The 14,957-nt window shown below is 52.2% G+C and overlaps 5 protein-coding genes across 5 annotated transcripts; 4 read left to right on the forward strand and 1 right to left on the reverse strand.

Moving 5' to 3' along the window:
- Positions 1 to 198: 198 nt before the first annotated feature.
- B0T23DRAFT_69319 (Leo1-like protein-domain-containing protein) lies at positions 199 to 1,958 on the forward strand. The gene is made up of 2 exons (XM_062841657.1): positions 199 to 630; positions 690 to 1,958. Exons 1-2 carry the CDS (start codon positions 355 to 357, stop codon positions 1,632 to 1,634), a joined length of 1,221 nt encoding a protein of 406 aa, XP_062695193.1. The 5' UTR covers positions 199 to 354; the 3' UTR covers positions 1,635 to 1,958.
- B0T23DRAFT_373056 (pH-response regulator protein palC) lies at positions 1,896 to 3,805 on the reverse strand. The gene is made up of 2 exons (XM_062836778.1): positions 2,423 to 3,805; positions 1,896 to 2,340 (listed from the first exon to the last, which is right to left on the reverse strand). The coding sequence occupies exons 1-2, from the start codon at positions 3,632 to 3,634 to the stop codon at positions 2,080 to 2,082; spliced, it is 1,473 nt and encodes a 490-aa protein (XP_062695194.1). The 5' UTR covers positions 3,635 to 3,805; the 3' UTR covers positions 1,896 to 2,079.
- A 423-nt stretch (positions 3,806 to 4,228) lies between these two features.
- B0T23DRAFT_310025 (ALG6, ALG8 glycosyltransferase) lies at positions 4,229 to 6,025 on the forward strand (the record flags this gene model as incomplete). The annotated part of the gene is made up of 2 exons (XM_062834559.1): positions 4,229 to 4,382; positions 4,464 to 6,025. 2 exons carry the CDS (start codon positions 4,229 to 4,231, stop codon positions 6,023 to 6,025), a joined length of 1,716 nt encoding a protein of 571 aa, XP_062695195.1.
- A 1,788-nt stretch (positions 6,026 to 7,813) lies between these two features.
- On the forward strand, positions 7,814 to 9,830 carry B0T23DRAFT_437699 (uncharacterized protein; the record flags this gene model as incomplete). Its single annotated transcript, XM_062840632.1, has 5 exons — positions 7,814 to 8,456; positions 8,516 to 8,573; positions 8,648 to 8,790; positions 8,859 to 9,580; positions 9,647 to 9,830. The coding sequence occupies exons 1-5, from the start codon at positions 8,244 to 8,246 to the stop codon at positions 9,828 to 9,830; spliced, it is 1,320 nt and encodes a 439-aa protein (XP_062695196.1). The 5' UTR covers positions 7,814 to 8,243.
- A 2,724-nt stretch (positions 9,831 to 12,554) lies between these two features.
- On the forward strand, positions 12,555 to 14,125 carry B0T23DRAFT_69598 (SURF4 family-domain-containing protein). The gene is made up of 4 exons (XM_062841660.1): positions 12,555 to 12,916; positions 12,994 to 13,106; positions 13,187 to 13,680; positions 13,762 to 14,125. Exons 1-4 carry the CDS (start codon positions 12,753 to 12,755, stop codon positions 13,897 to 13,899), a joined length of 909 nt encoding a protein of 302 aa, XP_062695197.1. The 5' UTR covers positions 12,555 to 12,752; the 3' UTR covers positions 13,900 to 14,125.
- Positions 14,126 to 14,957: the final 832 nt, after the last annotated feature.

Raw genomic sequence — 14,957 nt, forward strand, 5'->3', positions numbered from 1 at the left:
GCCCACTATCAGTGACGCTTAAGCCACACTTGGGGTATTGACTGGACGCTACGGTCCGAGTCAGGTCCTGCTCGCTGCATTCACTGTAGGCCATTGCACCACTCACTGCAACCAGCTAGGAAGGAGGTGTGGACTCGACGCGACCTTCAAGTTTCCCTCAACAAGGTTGTAAGCCGCATCGCGTAAAACCATCAACTACCATCCAACTTCAACCGAAACCGATCAGCATTCGAACATCATCCTTTTTTGCGCATTACCGCCGGCGCATCAGAATATTCCTCGAGCTCGAAGCGCACCCATCACACAACCAAATCGACCAGTTCTCACGCAACATCTTCCCAACCGTCACTCAGAATGTCCGATTCAGAGGATCATATCGACAACGTCCCAGACGATGCTGGCGACGATTTGTTTGGAGACGAAGATGTCAACGACGACCAGCCGCTATCGGAGATTGGCGAGGACAAGCTCAGTGACCGTGACTTGAACTCGGACAGAGAAGATGAGGTCACCGACAGACATCATGACGAAGCTGACGGTATGGAGGATGAGGAACCGGAATTTCGCAGCAAGACCGTTGCAGACACACCGCTTTACCGCCATCGTATCCCCAAGTCCGAAGACGGCAGTGTATGTGCAGTCACCTCGAGATCACGTGTGTGACAACAGAGTTGCTAACGGGATCGCAGCTTTACTCCTTCAAAGTCCCCGACTTCATCAAACTGAACCCGCTCGAGTACAACGCCGACACTTGGGAGCCGAGCAAATGGGATATCCGAAACGCGCGGGCCGAAACACCAATCCCTAGTGTCATGCGCCGCCGTGACCCGAAGACCGGCAAGATGCAGAGCAATACCAACATTTACCGCTGGAGTGATGGATCCGTTACGATGGCGGTTGGTGACGAGCATTACGAGATTCAATCCAAGCCCCTGGCGCCTCCGCCCAACAAGCCCTACCAGGAAGTCCAAGACGCGCACTATTATGCCGCTGCGGCCCACTTGACAACGAACTCGCTTGTAATCATCGGACATTTTACGGAACAGTACATGCTGAGGCCGAACAAGAACATCCAGGATCACGCTCTTGAACGTCTCAAGGCGGAGCTAGCAACCGCTAAGAAGGAACGCGGCCCCGACATGATTATTCTCGCCAAGGAGGACCCAGAGCTGCAGAAGAAGCAGGCAGAGATGGCTGAGAGGGAACGTGCTAAGGCGCAGCGTCGTCGCGAGACCGCTGCCGCCCGCGTGGATGGCGCTGGAGGACGATTTAAGGGCGGTGCACTCTCAATCGGTGATCTGGAAGGCGGAAGACGCGGTAGGAAGCGTGGTGTGCCTGGTGGCGGTAAGAAGAAGAACCGTCGGCCCGAATATGATTCAGATGACGAGCTTCCCGGCGGCGTGCGCAACACCGACAAATACGACCTGGATGACGGCTTCCTTGTCGACAGTGACGAGGAAAGCGAGGAAGTAGAGGATGACGAGGAGGAAGAAGAGCTTCTTGATGACGATGACGAGGAGGAGGAGGCTCCTCGCCGTAAGCGTCAGAGGACGGCGGAGGCAGATGATGAGGACGGTGCCGGCACCACCTCGCATCGCCGTAGACGGGCCATCGTTGACGATGACGACGAGTAGTTAATGAGAACTTCTTGCTTTTCGAGTTTGGGTTCTGAGCATGTTTTATTAGGCGCATTTGGTCATCAGGAAAGTAAAACATTGGGCGTCTTGGTTGGCATATTCTCTGGGGACATAAGTAGGTCCCTGAGTATACAGGCGGGCGGGAACATGGGTATACGGTATGCTTGCATGTCCACATCTCAGCATTAGCTACCGATGTACATATTCTCCATACCTCGACAGCGCTGGATGAACTTACAAGTATTCACAGAAACTACATGTAGTAAGTAAGTAGCTGAGATTATATTGTTCTCGCATGGTGTCTTCAGATGGCGTCTCCACATGCCACGCTCAGCTTGCGCATCAAGTAGGTATCATTGTAGTTGCATTCCTGTGAACCAAAACAAGTGTCCGCCAGACTTGTTCCTCCTCATGAAAGCCATCGCTATATGAAAATGCTGCATTAAAAGTAGTTGGGAGTGCCTGTCCTATAATGCCCCTGCGTACCTGGGAATGCCCCTATTGTGGCGCCTATCATCGTATCGTCCTCGTCCGAGCTAGGATAAAGAGCAGCATCGTCTGACCTCTCTGGTGGTGCGCGCATAGCCTCCAGTGTTGGAGGATCTAGTTGTGGCGGCTGAAAGGGCTTGAGAGTGTGAATCTCTCTACCCATGGGCATCTGTTGGAGTAATGGTCCTGATGGAGGAACGACCTGGGTCATTATCTGCGACAAGAGGCCACGTTGTTAGTCCATAAGACAAGTCAAACGTGGGACATTTGGGAAATGGCCTGAAATGAAATCTCACCGTGTCATTTTGCTTTGACCATTTCTCCCACAGCATTTCATATACTCTTGACTCCTCAAGTCGTCCAGCATCTGCTCCCCAGTCTAGCCCTCTTTCCACCTTTTTGTCCTCTCTCTTTTCTGTCCACTTCTCTTTCAACCTGCCCAAACCTCCGCTCTTCTTACTGCCACCTTCCGAGGGGTTCCTCTCAACTCCTAGCTCCTGAAGTCCCGCATTCAACCAAGCAATCGCCGTCCCAGTTTGCCCACCCAGCTCCGAGTCAATGCCAAAGAACCGACACGCCTTCGCTCTACTTGTGCGCCGCAAGTTATCTAGATACTTCAGAAAGCTCTCGGTTACCTTGGCTCCGCCCTCCGCTCGCGCCAGCCCCGCACACAGCGAGTACGCCTGCGCAGCGTGTTCGCTAGCCGCCAGACACAGCCTTGCAAAAAGATGGGCCCTGACCTTGGGGATATCTGGCGCCTTGTACATCCACTCGGTATCATTCTTGTTCCGATCTTGCGCCACCACAGCCGGGTACGGATCGTCCTTGAGCACGGCCAGGAGGGTGGCCTCAGCCATAGCGAGCGAGCACTGCGCTCGCAACGCCGCGGGCGAGATGTCGGCACAGGGCGGAGCCATCCCGTAGCCGCTACTGAGCCCTTCGGCCCGGAGCGCGAGGTAGTCGTAGATGGAAGCCGCATCGAGCAGGTTCTTGGTCGCGGCGCTGACGGCCACTTGACGCTGCTGGGTGCCGACGGGCGCCGTGGAGAGCACGTAGAGCGGATGCAGCGCGGTGCGGGCCTGCAGTGTGTGCGCGTTGGCGAGGCAGGAGAGCACAAAGAAGACTTCGTATTCGAGCGAGTGCACTTTGACGCGGGCGGGGTCTTTGCCGGGAACGGCGACGGCGGCGTTGTCAGATAAGGTGGGCCGCCATTCGATTACGGGCGCGGTCTTGAGGATCACGGCGATCTCCTCGCCGTTAATCGCCTGTTGGCTGAGGCCGGCATCGACGGCGAAGAGGTAGGGTAGGTAGGCTATGACGCTGGAGACGACGGTCGGGAGCTTTGCGACTTGGTGTTCGCGGGGGGTGCGCTTGAAGGCCTTGAGGTCTTCGCGAACAACGCCGCGGCGGGTGCTAGCATTGAGGGGCAGCGAGGGATGGGACTCGCAGCTGAAACAGGACGTAAAGGAAAATGACGAGGTCGTAGGCAACACAAATGGGTAAGGCATGGCGACTCTAGTCACAATTGGATTGTTATATCAGCAAATGGTCAGTCAGTCTTAATTCATTGCCGTGTTCCAAACTTCCAGTGTGTACGTGTGGTTGTGACGAAGCCCCTCCAGTCGTTGGCTGGCCAGGAAGGTTCTCAATATCGGATGGGGCCCGTTGGAGAAAGCCAGCTGCGTCACTTGTCGGCCCGCTGATTGACGAGGGGCTCTGACCGACATCCCCCGCTGCTTGACTACGTACCCTAGAAGCCAGCTGCTGACAGCCCGAGAAAGATGGCTCCCAGTTGTGAGCTTACTGCATAGTAGACTACACTACACAGCCCGTGTACCTAGGTTTTCCCCATATCGGCCCCACCCAAGAACCTTGTCGGCCGCCGCGACGCCAGATTGCTTGAAACGTTGGATGACATTTACGAATCCAGCGCCCACAATTTCCCCAAGCATCTCCCTACGGACATCTTCAATGCCGCCCTCCTTTCGACACAGTTCTGTTCGGTCTCGATTCCGGTAGCTATGGCCGGGCCCTCTCCTCATAAGCCCAGACGGAAAGCGAAGCGGGCTGGCGGCAATGGCCCAAGCAACCTTCCTGTCATTATGGAGCGCGAAGCTCTCGTCCGCATCCCTTCCTTTCCCCTGGCCGCCTTCCTCTGGCCTGCCAGGAGTTCTGTATCGCAATGGGAGTTGTTACCGTTGATACTCATGGTAGTTGGCCTGTTCCGCTGGGCTGCAGGTCTTTGGGGCTATTCTGGTACGTGATCAACCAGCCCCGTCTGGCGCGACCCGTGATTAGGTGTATACTCTAAAAGGCTGACAAATTCCGAAAACACAGGCTTTGAAAAACCACCTCTGTTTGGCGACTACGAGGCCCAGCGCCATTGGATGGAAGTCACAACACATCTTCCCATTTCGCAATGGTACTTTCACGATCTTGAGTGGTGGGGTCTCGACTATCCTCCTCTTACTGCATATCACAGCTGGATTTGTGGCAAGATTGGGTCCCTAATCGACCCGGCGTGGTTTGCGCTTCACGACTCGAGAGGCTCCCATGACCCGACGCTCAAGATATTCATGAGGGCCACCGTGCTGGTATCCGAATATCTAATCTATATCCCCGCCGCTGTCATCTTTGTGCGGCGCTTCAGTAGGCTCAGCGGTGTTCCTGCCTGGACCTCCTCCGTTGCTCTTGTGGCGATCCTGATGCAGCCGGCCACCATCCTTATCGATCACGTCCATTTCCAGTATAATACGGTTATGTTGGGCTTTGTGCTTGCTAGCATGTCAAGCATGCTTGCCGGACGCGACTTCTGGGCCTGTTTTTTCTTTGTTATGGCGCTGGGTTTCAAGCAGATGGCTCTCTACTATGCCTTCTCGGTTTTCGCATATCTCTTGGGAGTCTGCGTGTTCCACCATACCAACACCCCCAAATTCAATATCCCGAAATTCATTGGGATTGCTTTGGCCACCGTGGTGTCTTTCGCCATCCTGCTCCTCCCGATCGTTGCTGGCACTTTGTCCGAGGCCAGCCGCGGGATCACTGCCCATCCTGGCGGTGCTCATCCCCCTCTCCCGTTGTTTGCGGATCTGGCAAAGCACTTGAACACCGAGGCCTTCTACTACCCGGTCATCGAGCAGCTCGTCCAAATGATCCATCGCGTATTTCCTTTTGCCCGAGGTCTCTTCGAGGACAAGGTCGCGAACTTCTGGTGCGCCATGAACGTGGTGATTAAGCTCAAAAAGTATCCGGCCGAGATGCTGCAGAAGGGTGCGTTAGTTGCGACACTGGCAGCAATCGTTCCACCAAACCTCATCTTGTTCCTGCGACCCAACAAGCATCCAGGTCTCTTGCCCCTTGCCTTTGCTACAACCGCCTGGGGTTTCTTCTTATTTAGTTACCAAGTCCATGAGAAGAGTGTCCTTCTCCCCCTGATGCCTATGACCTTGTTGCTTGCAGGGAGACAAGGATTGGGCAAGGATACTCGTGCTTGGGTAGGATTTGCCAATATCTTGGGCTGTTGGACCATGTACCCGTTGCTACAACGAGTTGACCTCAGAGTCCCGTATACCGTCTTGACTCTTCTTTGGGCTTACCTTCTCGGTCTACCCCCGACGTCGCTGAATGCGTACTTCCAGGACGGCTCAAGCATCTGGAGTCAATGGGCCACCGCATTCATCCATGGCTTCTTTTACCTGACGATGGCGTTCTGGCATGTGCTGGACATGTTCGTTGTGGCCCCGAAGGACAAGCCAGATCTTTGGGTGGTTGCCAACGTTGGCGTTGGTGCTGCTGGGTTTTCGCTGTGCTATCTTTGGTGTCTCGGGAGCCTTGTCATCGAGAGTGAGATTCTACCCCCGTCTTGGACCGGCAAAGAAGCAAAAACGAAAAGTGAATAGAATAGGTAGGGGGGTAAATCCGTCACGGAAATTCGGCCGCCTCACACCCTACGCCATGGACTATATAAGCCGTTCCTATGGGTCAGCCTCTCTGCTATGACATATACACCGTGAGATATTGTTCGAATTAAATCTTCTCATCATATGCTTATTGATCGACATCTAAATTTACCTTGAGAAGTCTGGAAACAAAGGCCATGAGTTGGTTCTCTTCAGGCAACCAGAAGGCTTTGCACGGCGCGCACAAATACACTCCATGCTGTGTCATATGTATTGTGAACAAGGCGTGCATGTCTGGGAGAGGAGACCCATTCTACCACCCCAGCCCGATCCTTGAACTCAAGCAAGCCGACAGACACTGCCATGTGTACGTGCCTACAGGCGCACAACTTGTGGCGAGTTTGAGGATCAGTACTGCAGCGGGAAGGACGGAGTAGTGTACACGGCAGCAGCGGGGAGTGTCACAAGCATGCCAGAAGACTGACACGACTGGTCATTGATCATGGTGCGCCAGCCGCCATGTTAGCTTCGTCCATTTCACACTGGTGTCGTGGGGGCCACGTTGGGCCGGATGCGGGAACGTCAGCAGCGTTTCTCCGGGTGGCTTTTGTGGAGGCTTGTCGAGCAGGGGCTGGATTCTTTTTCGGGATGTTGGAACTTGTAATCGATATTCTCAGCCGGACTCCCTGACGCAATAACCAAGAAGGCTATCGGGAGAAGGACCGTTTTTTTCATCAGGAGCAGACAGGCCGGCCTGGCATGTTCGCGATTCATTGAAGAAGTCGGGCTGACAGAGTGTCGCTTGCCGCGGAACAGATCAGAGAGAAACTGCATGGGCTGGACGTTGGCTACGGTCAGCCAGTAAACGCTCACCTCGCCCCCGTTTGAAGAATTCCGGCATCCTGTCGGTGCAGGGTAGTCCCCGATGAGAGATGTAAGGCTGAAGCTCGTTTAGAACCCCCCTCCCCAGGAATAGCCATGCTAGACAAATCTAACAGATGCCCAGGTCGAGGAAGTCCAGGGTTTCAGCTTCATTTTCAGCCCTCTAGGGAGTGGTCAATTTCCCCCACATCCTTTGAATATTCAGCCCAGACACGGTGTCGACACCCAATCAGAAACAGGACACGCGAAGGTTAGACTTACCCCATGGGTGAGATGCAAGATAAGCCAACCTTCCACATTGGACGACACTTGTCTGTCGTTGGTGTTGTTATGCAGAGCTAGGTCGAGTTTGTTGTCACAACATCTCTCTCATTCGCCCTCTTGTAACCTTTCGTGCAGTCATGTCCGTACGAAAGCTTCGTGGCGTACATTTCCACCTCCTGTCGTCGCTTTACAATTCTACCGTCAGAGCCTTTCAACCTTCCGTCGTGTATACTGTGACTGGATGTTAACGACCCAAAAGACAGGCTGGACGCCGTGGACGGCATGAACGGCCTGGAGGGGCAGACTTGGTGGCAACAGTGAATTATCGTGTTGAACGTCCTCATGACCAGGAAAGATCCGACGAGGCCTCGTGGGACGGGTTGTTCCTGTCTGGCCTTCCCTCGGAGGCGTTCCCAGATTTTGAACTCAATCCTTTGACCTAGGTCGATAATGGTGTGTCTAGCTTGGCCACTCGTCCATGTCCTTTGTCTCTTCATTCTCGGATACCGGTCTCACGAACGGCAGACAGTTTCCTTTGTAGGACCACCCTCCACAAGCACGCAATACTGGTTTCATGTTTCTTGTAACGAAGGTTGTGCTTCATAAGACTTGGGACATGCCCGTTCTAAGGTCTATCATGTTGATGATTTAGTTGCTGCCGGACAGTGATCAGTAAAATAACTACTCGGTATCAGCCATCAATCACTCGTTTAGTCACCCCTCTCCGGGCATCACAGTTCGCTCGACTGACCATCTCGCCCTCGGTCTATTGATACCGGAATCCTGTGAGCTGCATCTCCCCGCTCAATTCCCACGGCCCAGCCCACCCAAGTCGATAGCAGAAGTTGCACTGTATCCGTTGCAAGCTTGTTCCTACCGGTTTGTGGCTGTGGACACACTCCATTCAAGAGGCTGCCCTATCTCGCGTTCTTTATCTGAGGGTCTGTACCATCCCCCCAGACTTTAGAACTTTTTTTCTTTCCCCTTCCGCCCTCCTTCATACGAATACTCTCGTCTGGAAACCCTATCGCCAGGAAGGACTTGCCTGGCGGAGATCGACAACAACAACAACATGTACGGATCACGTCTGTTCGTCGGGGCGGCCACTGCCGCCCTCTCGATAACAGCGGCGGCACAGATTTTCAGTACCAACCCGATCCCGTCCGCAGTTGCACCGAGTACGTTCGTCAGCAGCCAAGCGTCGTCTACTAGCTCCTCGACATCCATCTCCGCAACACCCACGAGGGCAGCGGGTCCAAACGTCATTGTTATCGAGGTGGGAAAAGTAAGTCATTATTGACGAGCGTCAAAGATCCAAGCAGCAGTGACTTACCATATTTATAGCATGGGCATATTTTCGAGCCACACGAAGTGACTGGTGCCAAGAAAGGCGATGTCATTCGTACGTTACCCTTCGTGAAATCCGACTCAAGAAGTGTGCGATTTGATCAACCCACTAACGTTAAAGCTGGGTAGGCTTCAATTTTTATCCCACGGGTCACTCTGTTGCACGAGCTGAATTCGAATTTCCATGTTTCCCTTGGGAACTCTACCACCCTAATGAGGCCGGGATGTGGTCCAGCGGCGAGAATTATACTGACCCCGAGAGCTTCGATAAAGTAAGTTGATAGATTTCCAAGCATTATGACGGCTACTTGATCATGGCGTTGACAAAATCACAAAATAGCCCCTTGAATGGCAGTTCACACTTGACACTGAAGAGCCCATGTTCTTCTACTGCTCCGCTCGTACTTCCTGTTCAACTCATAAAATGATCGGTGTCATCAACCCTAATGCTACGCATTCATGGGATGCCCAACGGAAGTACGCAGAACAAGTGACATACGATCTAAAGCCGGGAGAGACATGGAAAGCTGAAGATCCAAATTATGGAAAAACAGATGGAAGCAAAAAGTCGGGCCTTAGTGCCGGAGCCATCGCGGGAATCGCCATTGGCGCGGCCGCCGTGGTAGCCATTGCCGCTGCCTTGGTCTTTTTCTGCGGTCGAAGGGGAGGGTTTCAAAAGGCCTATCGCAAGAGCGCCATTCATCCGCCGGCACCCGCTACCGATGCCGCTGGTGCTCCGACCATGGTAGAGGCACAATACCACAACCAACACAATCCAGCCAGCCCTGTCCCGACACCGGCAGGCCTGAAGAGTCCCGGCCAAGCCAGCTTCACGACCTTCTCGACTTATCCACACATGGACCCCAGTGACCCGTATCGAAGCATGACGGCGAGCCCTCAGCACCCTCCATACCCATATGGAACTCCCCCACCACAGCAAAACCCTGTCTCGCCGGGATCTGTTTATGGATACAATACTTATAATGGACACGCAATGTCCGCGCCTGGGAGCGCGCCTGTTCCCGGGCCCAACTCGCCTCTCATGATTGGAGAACTCAGCTCGTAAGTTATATGTTTCCACAGATGAGAACCGAAAGGCAGTTAACCAAGATTCATTCATGCTTCAAGGGTTCCTCACTCGCGTGATGTTAATTATCAAGCTCCGGTCGAGCTTCCAAGCGGAGACGGCACCTCAGTCAGGCCTCCGTCGACGATGCCGGGATCGCCTCCTCCGCAATATGAGAGCGGGAGCAACGAAGGTGCCAAACAGGGTTGGACAGTTGGTGAGGAGAATCAATTTCAGAAGCGATGAGTGGTAATCTGATTTTGGGGCTGTCAACTGGAAGTTGCTTAACGAATGAAGGACTATAAATGGCACAGAGAGAATCAATGGGAGCGACAATAGGCAAACCTATGCCATGTGTGACTCGAACTCAAATTACGTGATGGCTGCGTTCTAAAAACATATATGGCTGCTGTTGAGTGGAAATCTGTCAATGTTTTGTATTACCTAGTTTTTGGTATCCCCAAGCTGAATCAAGGACACTTGCTCGATATTGTCGTTTTGATCACTATCAGAGCCTTCGCAACCATACACCACGGCGATTGACTGTCCTCCTCGAGATTTACATCCTTACATATCTACGCACAGATGACTTACCCAACTTCCAAACCCAAGTTAACGCCTTACTTAATTCAAGCTAACTTCTCTAAACCAAAACCATACCGTGCCCCTCCGACCCTGCGCACCACCATCTAGACCAACAAAGTTTTAGCCACACCAAACTCAGAAACGGTTCACCAAATCCGGGGAATCGGTCCGTCAGGCAGCTACCACACAAAGAAACGGGCCCTGTCCCGTCCTCATCCTTTTCCCGTTTGTTGCCCCTCCCTTTGTTCCCTCGCGTTCCATGGGGCCTAGGAACCAGTCAGTAGGAGGCAAACTTATGAACAGGTTTTCTTCTACAGGGCCCCGTGGATATAGGGAGAGAGGGGAGAGGGGGCGTGAGTATGTCTTTGTTTGATTTCCATGCTTCCCGTCTTCTTTTGACTCGCTCCCTTGTGGTTGGCCAGCTGATAGGCCTTTTGGCCGAGGAGTTTGAGGAGAGTTTAAGCTTAATTGAGACATTATCAAACCAACATTTCTTGACCTTCTTGACACGCTTCAGGGTGAATGTGGTAAGTAAGGTATCGTTGATGAGAAATGCTACGCGCACTACAAGATTTGCCTACGCGCACCCCAAGTTGGAGAAATATACTCGATGACTTTCAGCCACAACGGTCAGATTGCTATGGAATGTGGTGAAAAGCACGCAAGTGGCACTCAATATCTAGCAGTACCTTTTTCTTCTTCTTTTCTTCTTTATTTTTTCGCGCCTATTTTCCCTTGAACTGACCGTTGAATCTCGTACTCACATTCATCGCGCTGGTCCTTGCGACCAAAATCACGCATAGCCACGTTACGACCTTCAAATACGCCGGAATGATGGTAACAATTTTAATTGGCAGGGCTCAACCTACTAGACTAGCTTTGTCGATACCAGTTCTAAAATACATGGTGAAGTTATGGTTATAACAAGCCCGTACAGATCTGGTGCTTGGGGTGCGTGTAGGATTTTTCCTCGGAGTACGCGTGGGTCTTTTCCCTGATAAGTGTGGTTTCTGAGTAGTGATAGACTCTGGTTCGGCAGGTGATAGGGATTCGAGGATATGCGACTGGCGATGCTAGAGGGTTTACCTTTTGGAAATGTTGATGGGTTGTAAGTCTGTCAGAACTTCGCTGTAAATGATTTAGCTTGAGCGCTTCAGAACACCGAAAGCCATCGAAGTGAAGGTCTGGCTTGAAGTCTTTCAATTCTTGGTAAATCAAAGTGAGAAGGAATCCAACCGGACCTCTCGCCATCACCGTAAATAGTCAAGTCCTGGCCCCCCAACTCGATGCCGACGTCGCCGTCATGCCGGATTGCGGCAATGGGACAAATTAAGGTTGTGCCATTGGAGTCGAGCATGCTTCCCATGCGTTGGACACGACAAGACAAACTACCGAGTCCCGTTCCTCACCGAACCGGGCCTAGCGGACGCATGTGTGGATCGGAGGACGACCTTGCCGGCCCGTAATGGAAGCTGAGAAGGCATTGACCCCTGCACTTGTCTGGTATACTCGACCTTGTCAGCATCGTCGCTCGGCTGGGAAAAAAAAACCTGAAGAGCTTCCTAATTCGTAGTGTAGTCTGATCGGGCTGTTGCATTGAGGAGGGCCCTTGCGCAGTTCTGACTTTTTTGCAGCGGGGTCGCGGTAGCATGTTTACTGAATGTTAAGATCGAGGTGAATAGGAGTCAGGAGAAGTGTCAGACACGACGATGAGGCTCCTTTTTTTTCGATCTTGAAGCTATTTCTCGTCTCCAAAAGGGGGAAATTCGGATCAGATCGCACTTTCCAAACAGTCGAGATTCGAGAAAGCTAAACCCAGTCGCAGCGTGGGGTCTTTGGCGATCCATCGCTTCCGAGGCTCCATTCTTCCCGTGCCAAAAACAACGGTTGGTTCGTGCGCTCGCTCGCAACAGGCCAGTCCAGCTGGGTGACCTTGGATGCTCGGGCACTCCAGCAGGCAGGGCAACTCGAAACACCGGAAGGTTGACCCGTCGGCCAAGAGTAAGGGACCCACAGTTGCCCGCTGTGTGTATTTCCGTTTGGAGGATACTTCATTTTCAGGAGTGGCTGTTACTGCAATCTATGTACTTTGTAACATAGGCCCCCATCACCTTGGCAGCTTCTCGATGAGGCACTTGCAGGAAATCACGGAAAGACATTTGGTTAAGGACACAGTTGTATGTTAGGTAAGGTACCTGACTGACCTCACCACCGGGCACTTCCATCTTCAAATCCACCTTGCCTTCAATTGCATCTTCCACCTCTTCAGCTGTCAGTCGGACCTTGAACCTTCACCACCAGGTCTCAATCCGAAAGCTGCTGCGCCTGAATCGAAACGAGGGCCCATCTTCCACTCTCAACCTGAACTTGTACAAGCTCGGTCCCGCATTTATTATTGCTCTCTGGAGTCACCCTGAGCTGGAACCCTCCGTCATCACTCCCATTTCTCGGCGCTCATCCCTCCACAAAACAACACCAACCTGGTTTCGCGATCCAGGAGCAACACCTGCGCTTGACAACGTCTCGAATTCCGACGCCATACTCAGTTGATCAACCAGACCAGACGCGATCGCACCTCACGCAATGGCGCAAATGCGGGGACCCGGCAGCTATGGCATTGGTGCCTCGAGCCCTTTCGGAGGACCCGTCAACGAAGACTCGACCGAGTCCAGCCCTCTCGACGCAATTCGGAAGCAGACGAGCAAGATTGAGGACGTCCTGGATTCTTTTAGTGAGCCCATCAAGCCGTATGTCAGACCTGGTCGAGGGACGTCTTCTACTGCACGTTAGGGTGTTGCTGCTGACCGAATGGTGGTGTACACAGATACCTCCCCGCCATTGGCCGCTTTTTGATTGTCGTAACCTTCATCGAGGATGCGCTCAGAATCATGACACAGTGGAACGACCAGCTGCTGTATCTTCACGACTATCGCCATAGTATGTGCCCTTCGACGGTCCATTAGTCTGCACCTTGCGCACAGCTAGCCAAGCATTTACTAATCATGGATATCCTCCAGTTCCCAATGGCGTCACCCACCTCTTCCTTCTCGTCAACGTTATTGCTATGGCCTCCTGCTCCACCCTCGTCATCATCCGCAAGTACTCTGAGTATGCCGTCGGCGGTCTCATTGGCGTTGTCGTCACCCAGGCGCTCGGTTACGGACTCATCTTCGACCTCAACTTCTTCCTCCGCAATCTCTCTGTTATGGGCGGTCTGCTTATGGTGCTCTCGGATTCATGGGTGCGCAAGACCAAGGCCTTTGCCGGTCTCCCCACGCTCGAGGAGAAGGACCGCAAGATGTACTTCCAGCTTGCTGGCCGTGTCCTCCTCATCTTCCTCTTCATCGGCTTCGTCTTCAGCGGAGAGTGGACCATCTGGCGTATCATTGTCTCACTCGTAGGCCTTGTTGCTTGCGTTATGGTTGTTGTCGGCTTCAAGACCAAGTTCAGCTCTACTCTTTTGGTTGTCATTCTGAGCATTTTCAACCTTCTGGTGAACAACTTCTGGACTGTAAGTGATTTCTCTTCTAACGGACACAGCTCTGTTTTGGTCTTAATAAATCGAACCGCTGCTAACCGTGTGCCATTGTAGCTTCACGAGCATCATCCTCACAAGGACTTCGCCAAGTACGACTTCTTCCAGATTCTCTCCATCGTCGGAGGTCTCTTGCTCCTCACCAACACTGGCCCGGGCCAGTTCAGCATTGACGAGAAGAAGAAGGTTTACTAAGGGGTCCGAAAGAGGAGGTGAAGGGGAGAAGGATCTGCGTAGGGGTACATGAGAATCCCTTGCTGATTCGAGCTCGGCAATCAGAGCCAAGCAAGGGTGTTGTCTACATGGGTTTGGAAGCGAAACGAGCAAATGGAGACATGATGGGTATGGCCCGCCACGCCGGTCAATGCTATGTGGAGGGTGATTCGAATCTCATTTGGGAGTTGAAAATACGTCACGGGTACCTAGGAGAAAGTCAGGAATGGGTTATGTGATGTGGTATAATTTTGATCATTAGCGGCGTATAATCCTTTTGGCTGTCTCTATCTGTATGACGGTTCTCATGGTGTGGAAATTTTGAAAACAAGGCGTTTGTTGCAATGCTCGAAATAGTCCTGAGATGAAAAGAAAGGTTTCTTCGTAGTGGTTGAGATTTTCCATCGAACCGATGATGGACCGGAATTTCGCTTCAGATCTCACTCAAATCAGGACTACGTTTCTTCGATACGTTCATGTACGATACTTCCGAGGGTAGTACAATTCGTGTCACTCGAGTGGCCATACATACCGAACACGTCGGATTCGCTACACTTCTGGGATGGCCTTCACGTATCACGCAATTCGTCTTAAAGTAGTCTTCCCAAAATTGAGAGGCATTTCATGGATTCATGGATCAATGCATCCTAGAAAGAATCAAGTTCAAGTAGTCCAAGCTTGTCCCAAGACATCTTGCTGTTATGCCACAGCCTTTCATCGCAAGTGACAGGTACTGTACGCAACAATTTGATTCATACAAGCCCGCCTGTCCGGCCGATCTTAGTGGGAAACGTGCAAAAAGTGTGTCATATGTATTATCATGATATATATAGGTACATATATAAAATTCTTAAAACATTTTGGGAAAAAAAGCAAAGCAGCTAATAGCTAGGTAATAATGGTCACTAGATACTACATTGTATCATACCAGAACCGTTCGAACCAACAGATTCACGTTAGTAAGTGAACAATAAGAAATTTTCATTTTTAGAAGCGAGACTCTCTTCCCTTCCCAATCGCAACTAACCCAACGTGACGAA

This window comes from Neurospora hispaniola, assembly GCF_033458365.1.
Source record: "Neurospora hispaniola strain FGSC 10403 chromosome Unknown B0T23scaffold_2, whole genome shotgun sequence".
NCBI classification, from domain to species: Eukaryota; Fungi; Ascomycota; class Sordariomycetes; order Sordariales; family Sordariaceae; genus Neurospora; species Neurospora hispaniola.

Excerpts from the sequence above, each read along its gene's own strand:
- B0T23DRAFT_69598 (XM_062841660.1), top strand. The coding sequence starts at position 12,753 with ATGGCGCAAATGCGGGGACCCGGCAGCTATGGCATTGGTGCCTCGAGC. Across the intron at positions 13,107-13,186 it reads TCTTCACGACTATCGCCATA|TTCCCAATGGCGTCACCCAC; the intron begins GTATGTGCCCTT and ends GATATCCTCCAG. Across the intron at positions 13,681-13,761 it reads TGGTGAACAACTTCTGGACT|CTTCACGAGCATCATCCTCA; the intron begins GTAAGTGATTTC and ends GTGCCATTGTAG.
- B0T23DRAFT_373056 (XM_062836778.1), bottom strand. The coding sequence starts at position 3,634 with ATGCCTTACCCATTTGTGTTGCCTACGACCTCGTCATTTTCCTTTACG. Across the intron at positions 2,341-2,422 it reads GGTCAAAGCAAAATGACACG|ATAATGACCCAGGTCGTTCC; the intron begins GTGAGATTTCAT and ends CTCTTGTCGCAG.
- B0T23DRAFT_69319 (XM_062841657.1), top strand. The coding sequence starts at position 355 with ATGTCCGATTCAGAGGATCATATCGACAACGTCCCAGACGATGCTGGC. Across the intron at positions 631-689 it reads CCAAGTCCGAAGACGGCAGT|CTTTACTCCTTCAAAGTCCC; the intron begins GTATGTGCAGTC and ends ACGGGATCGCAG.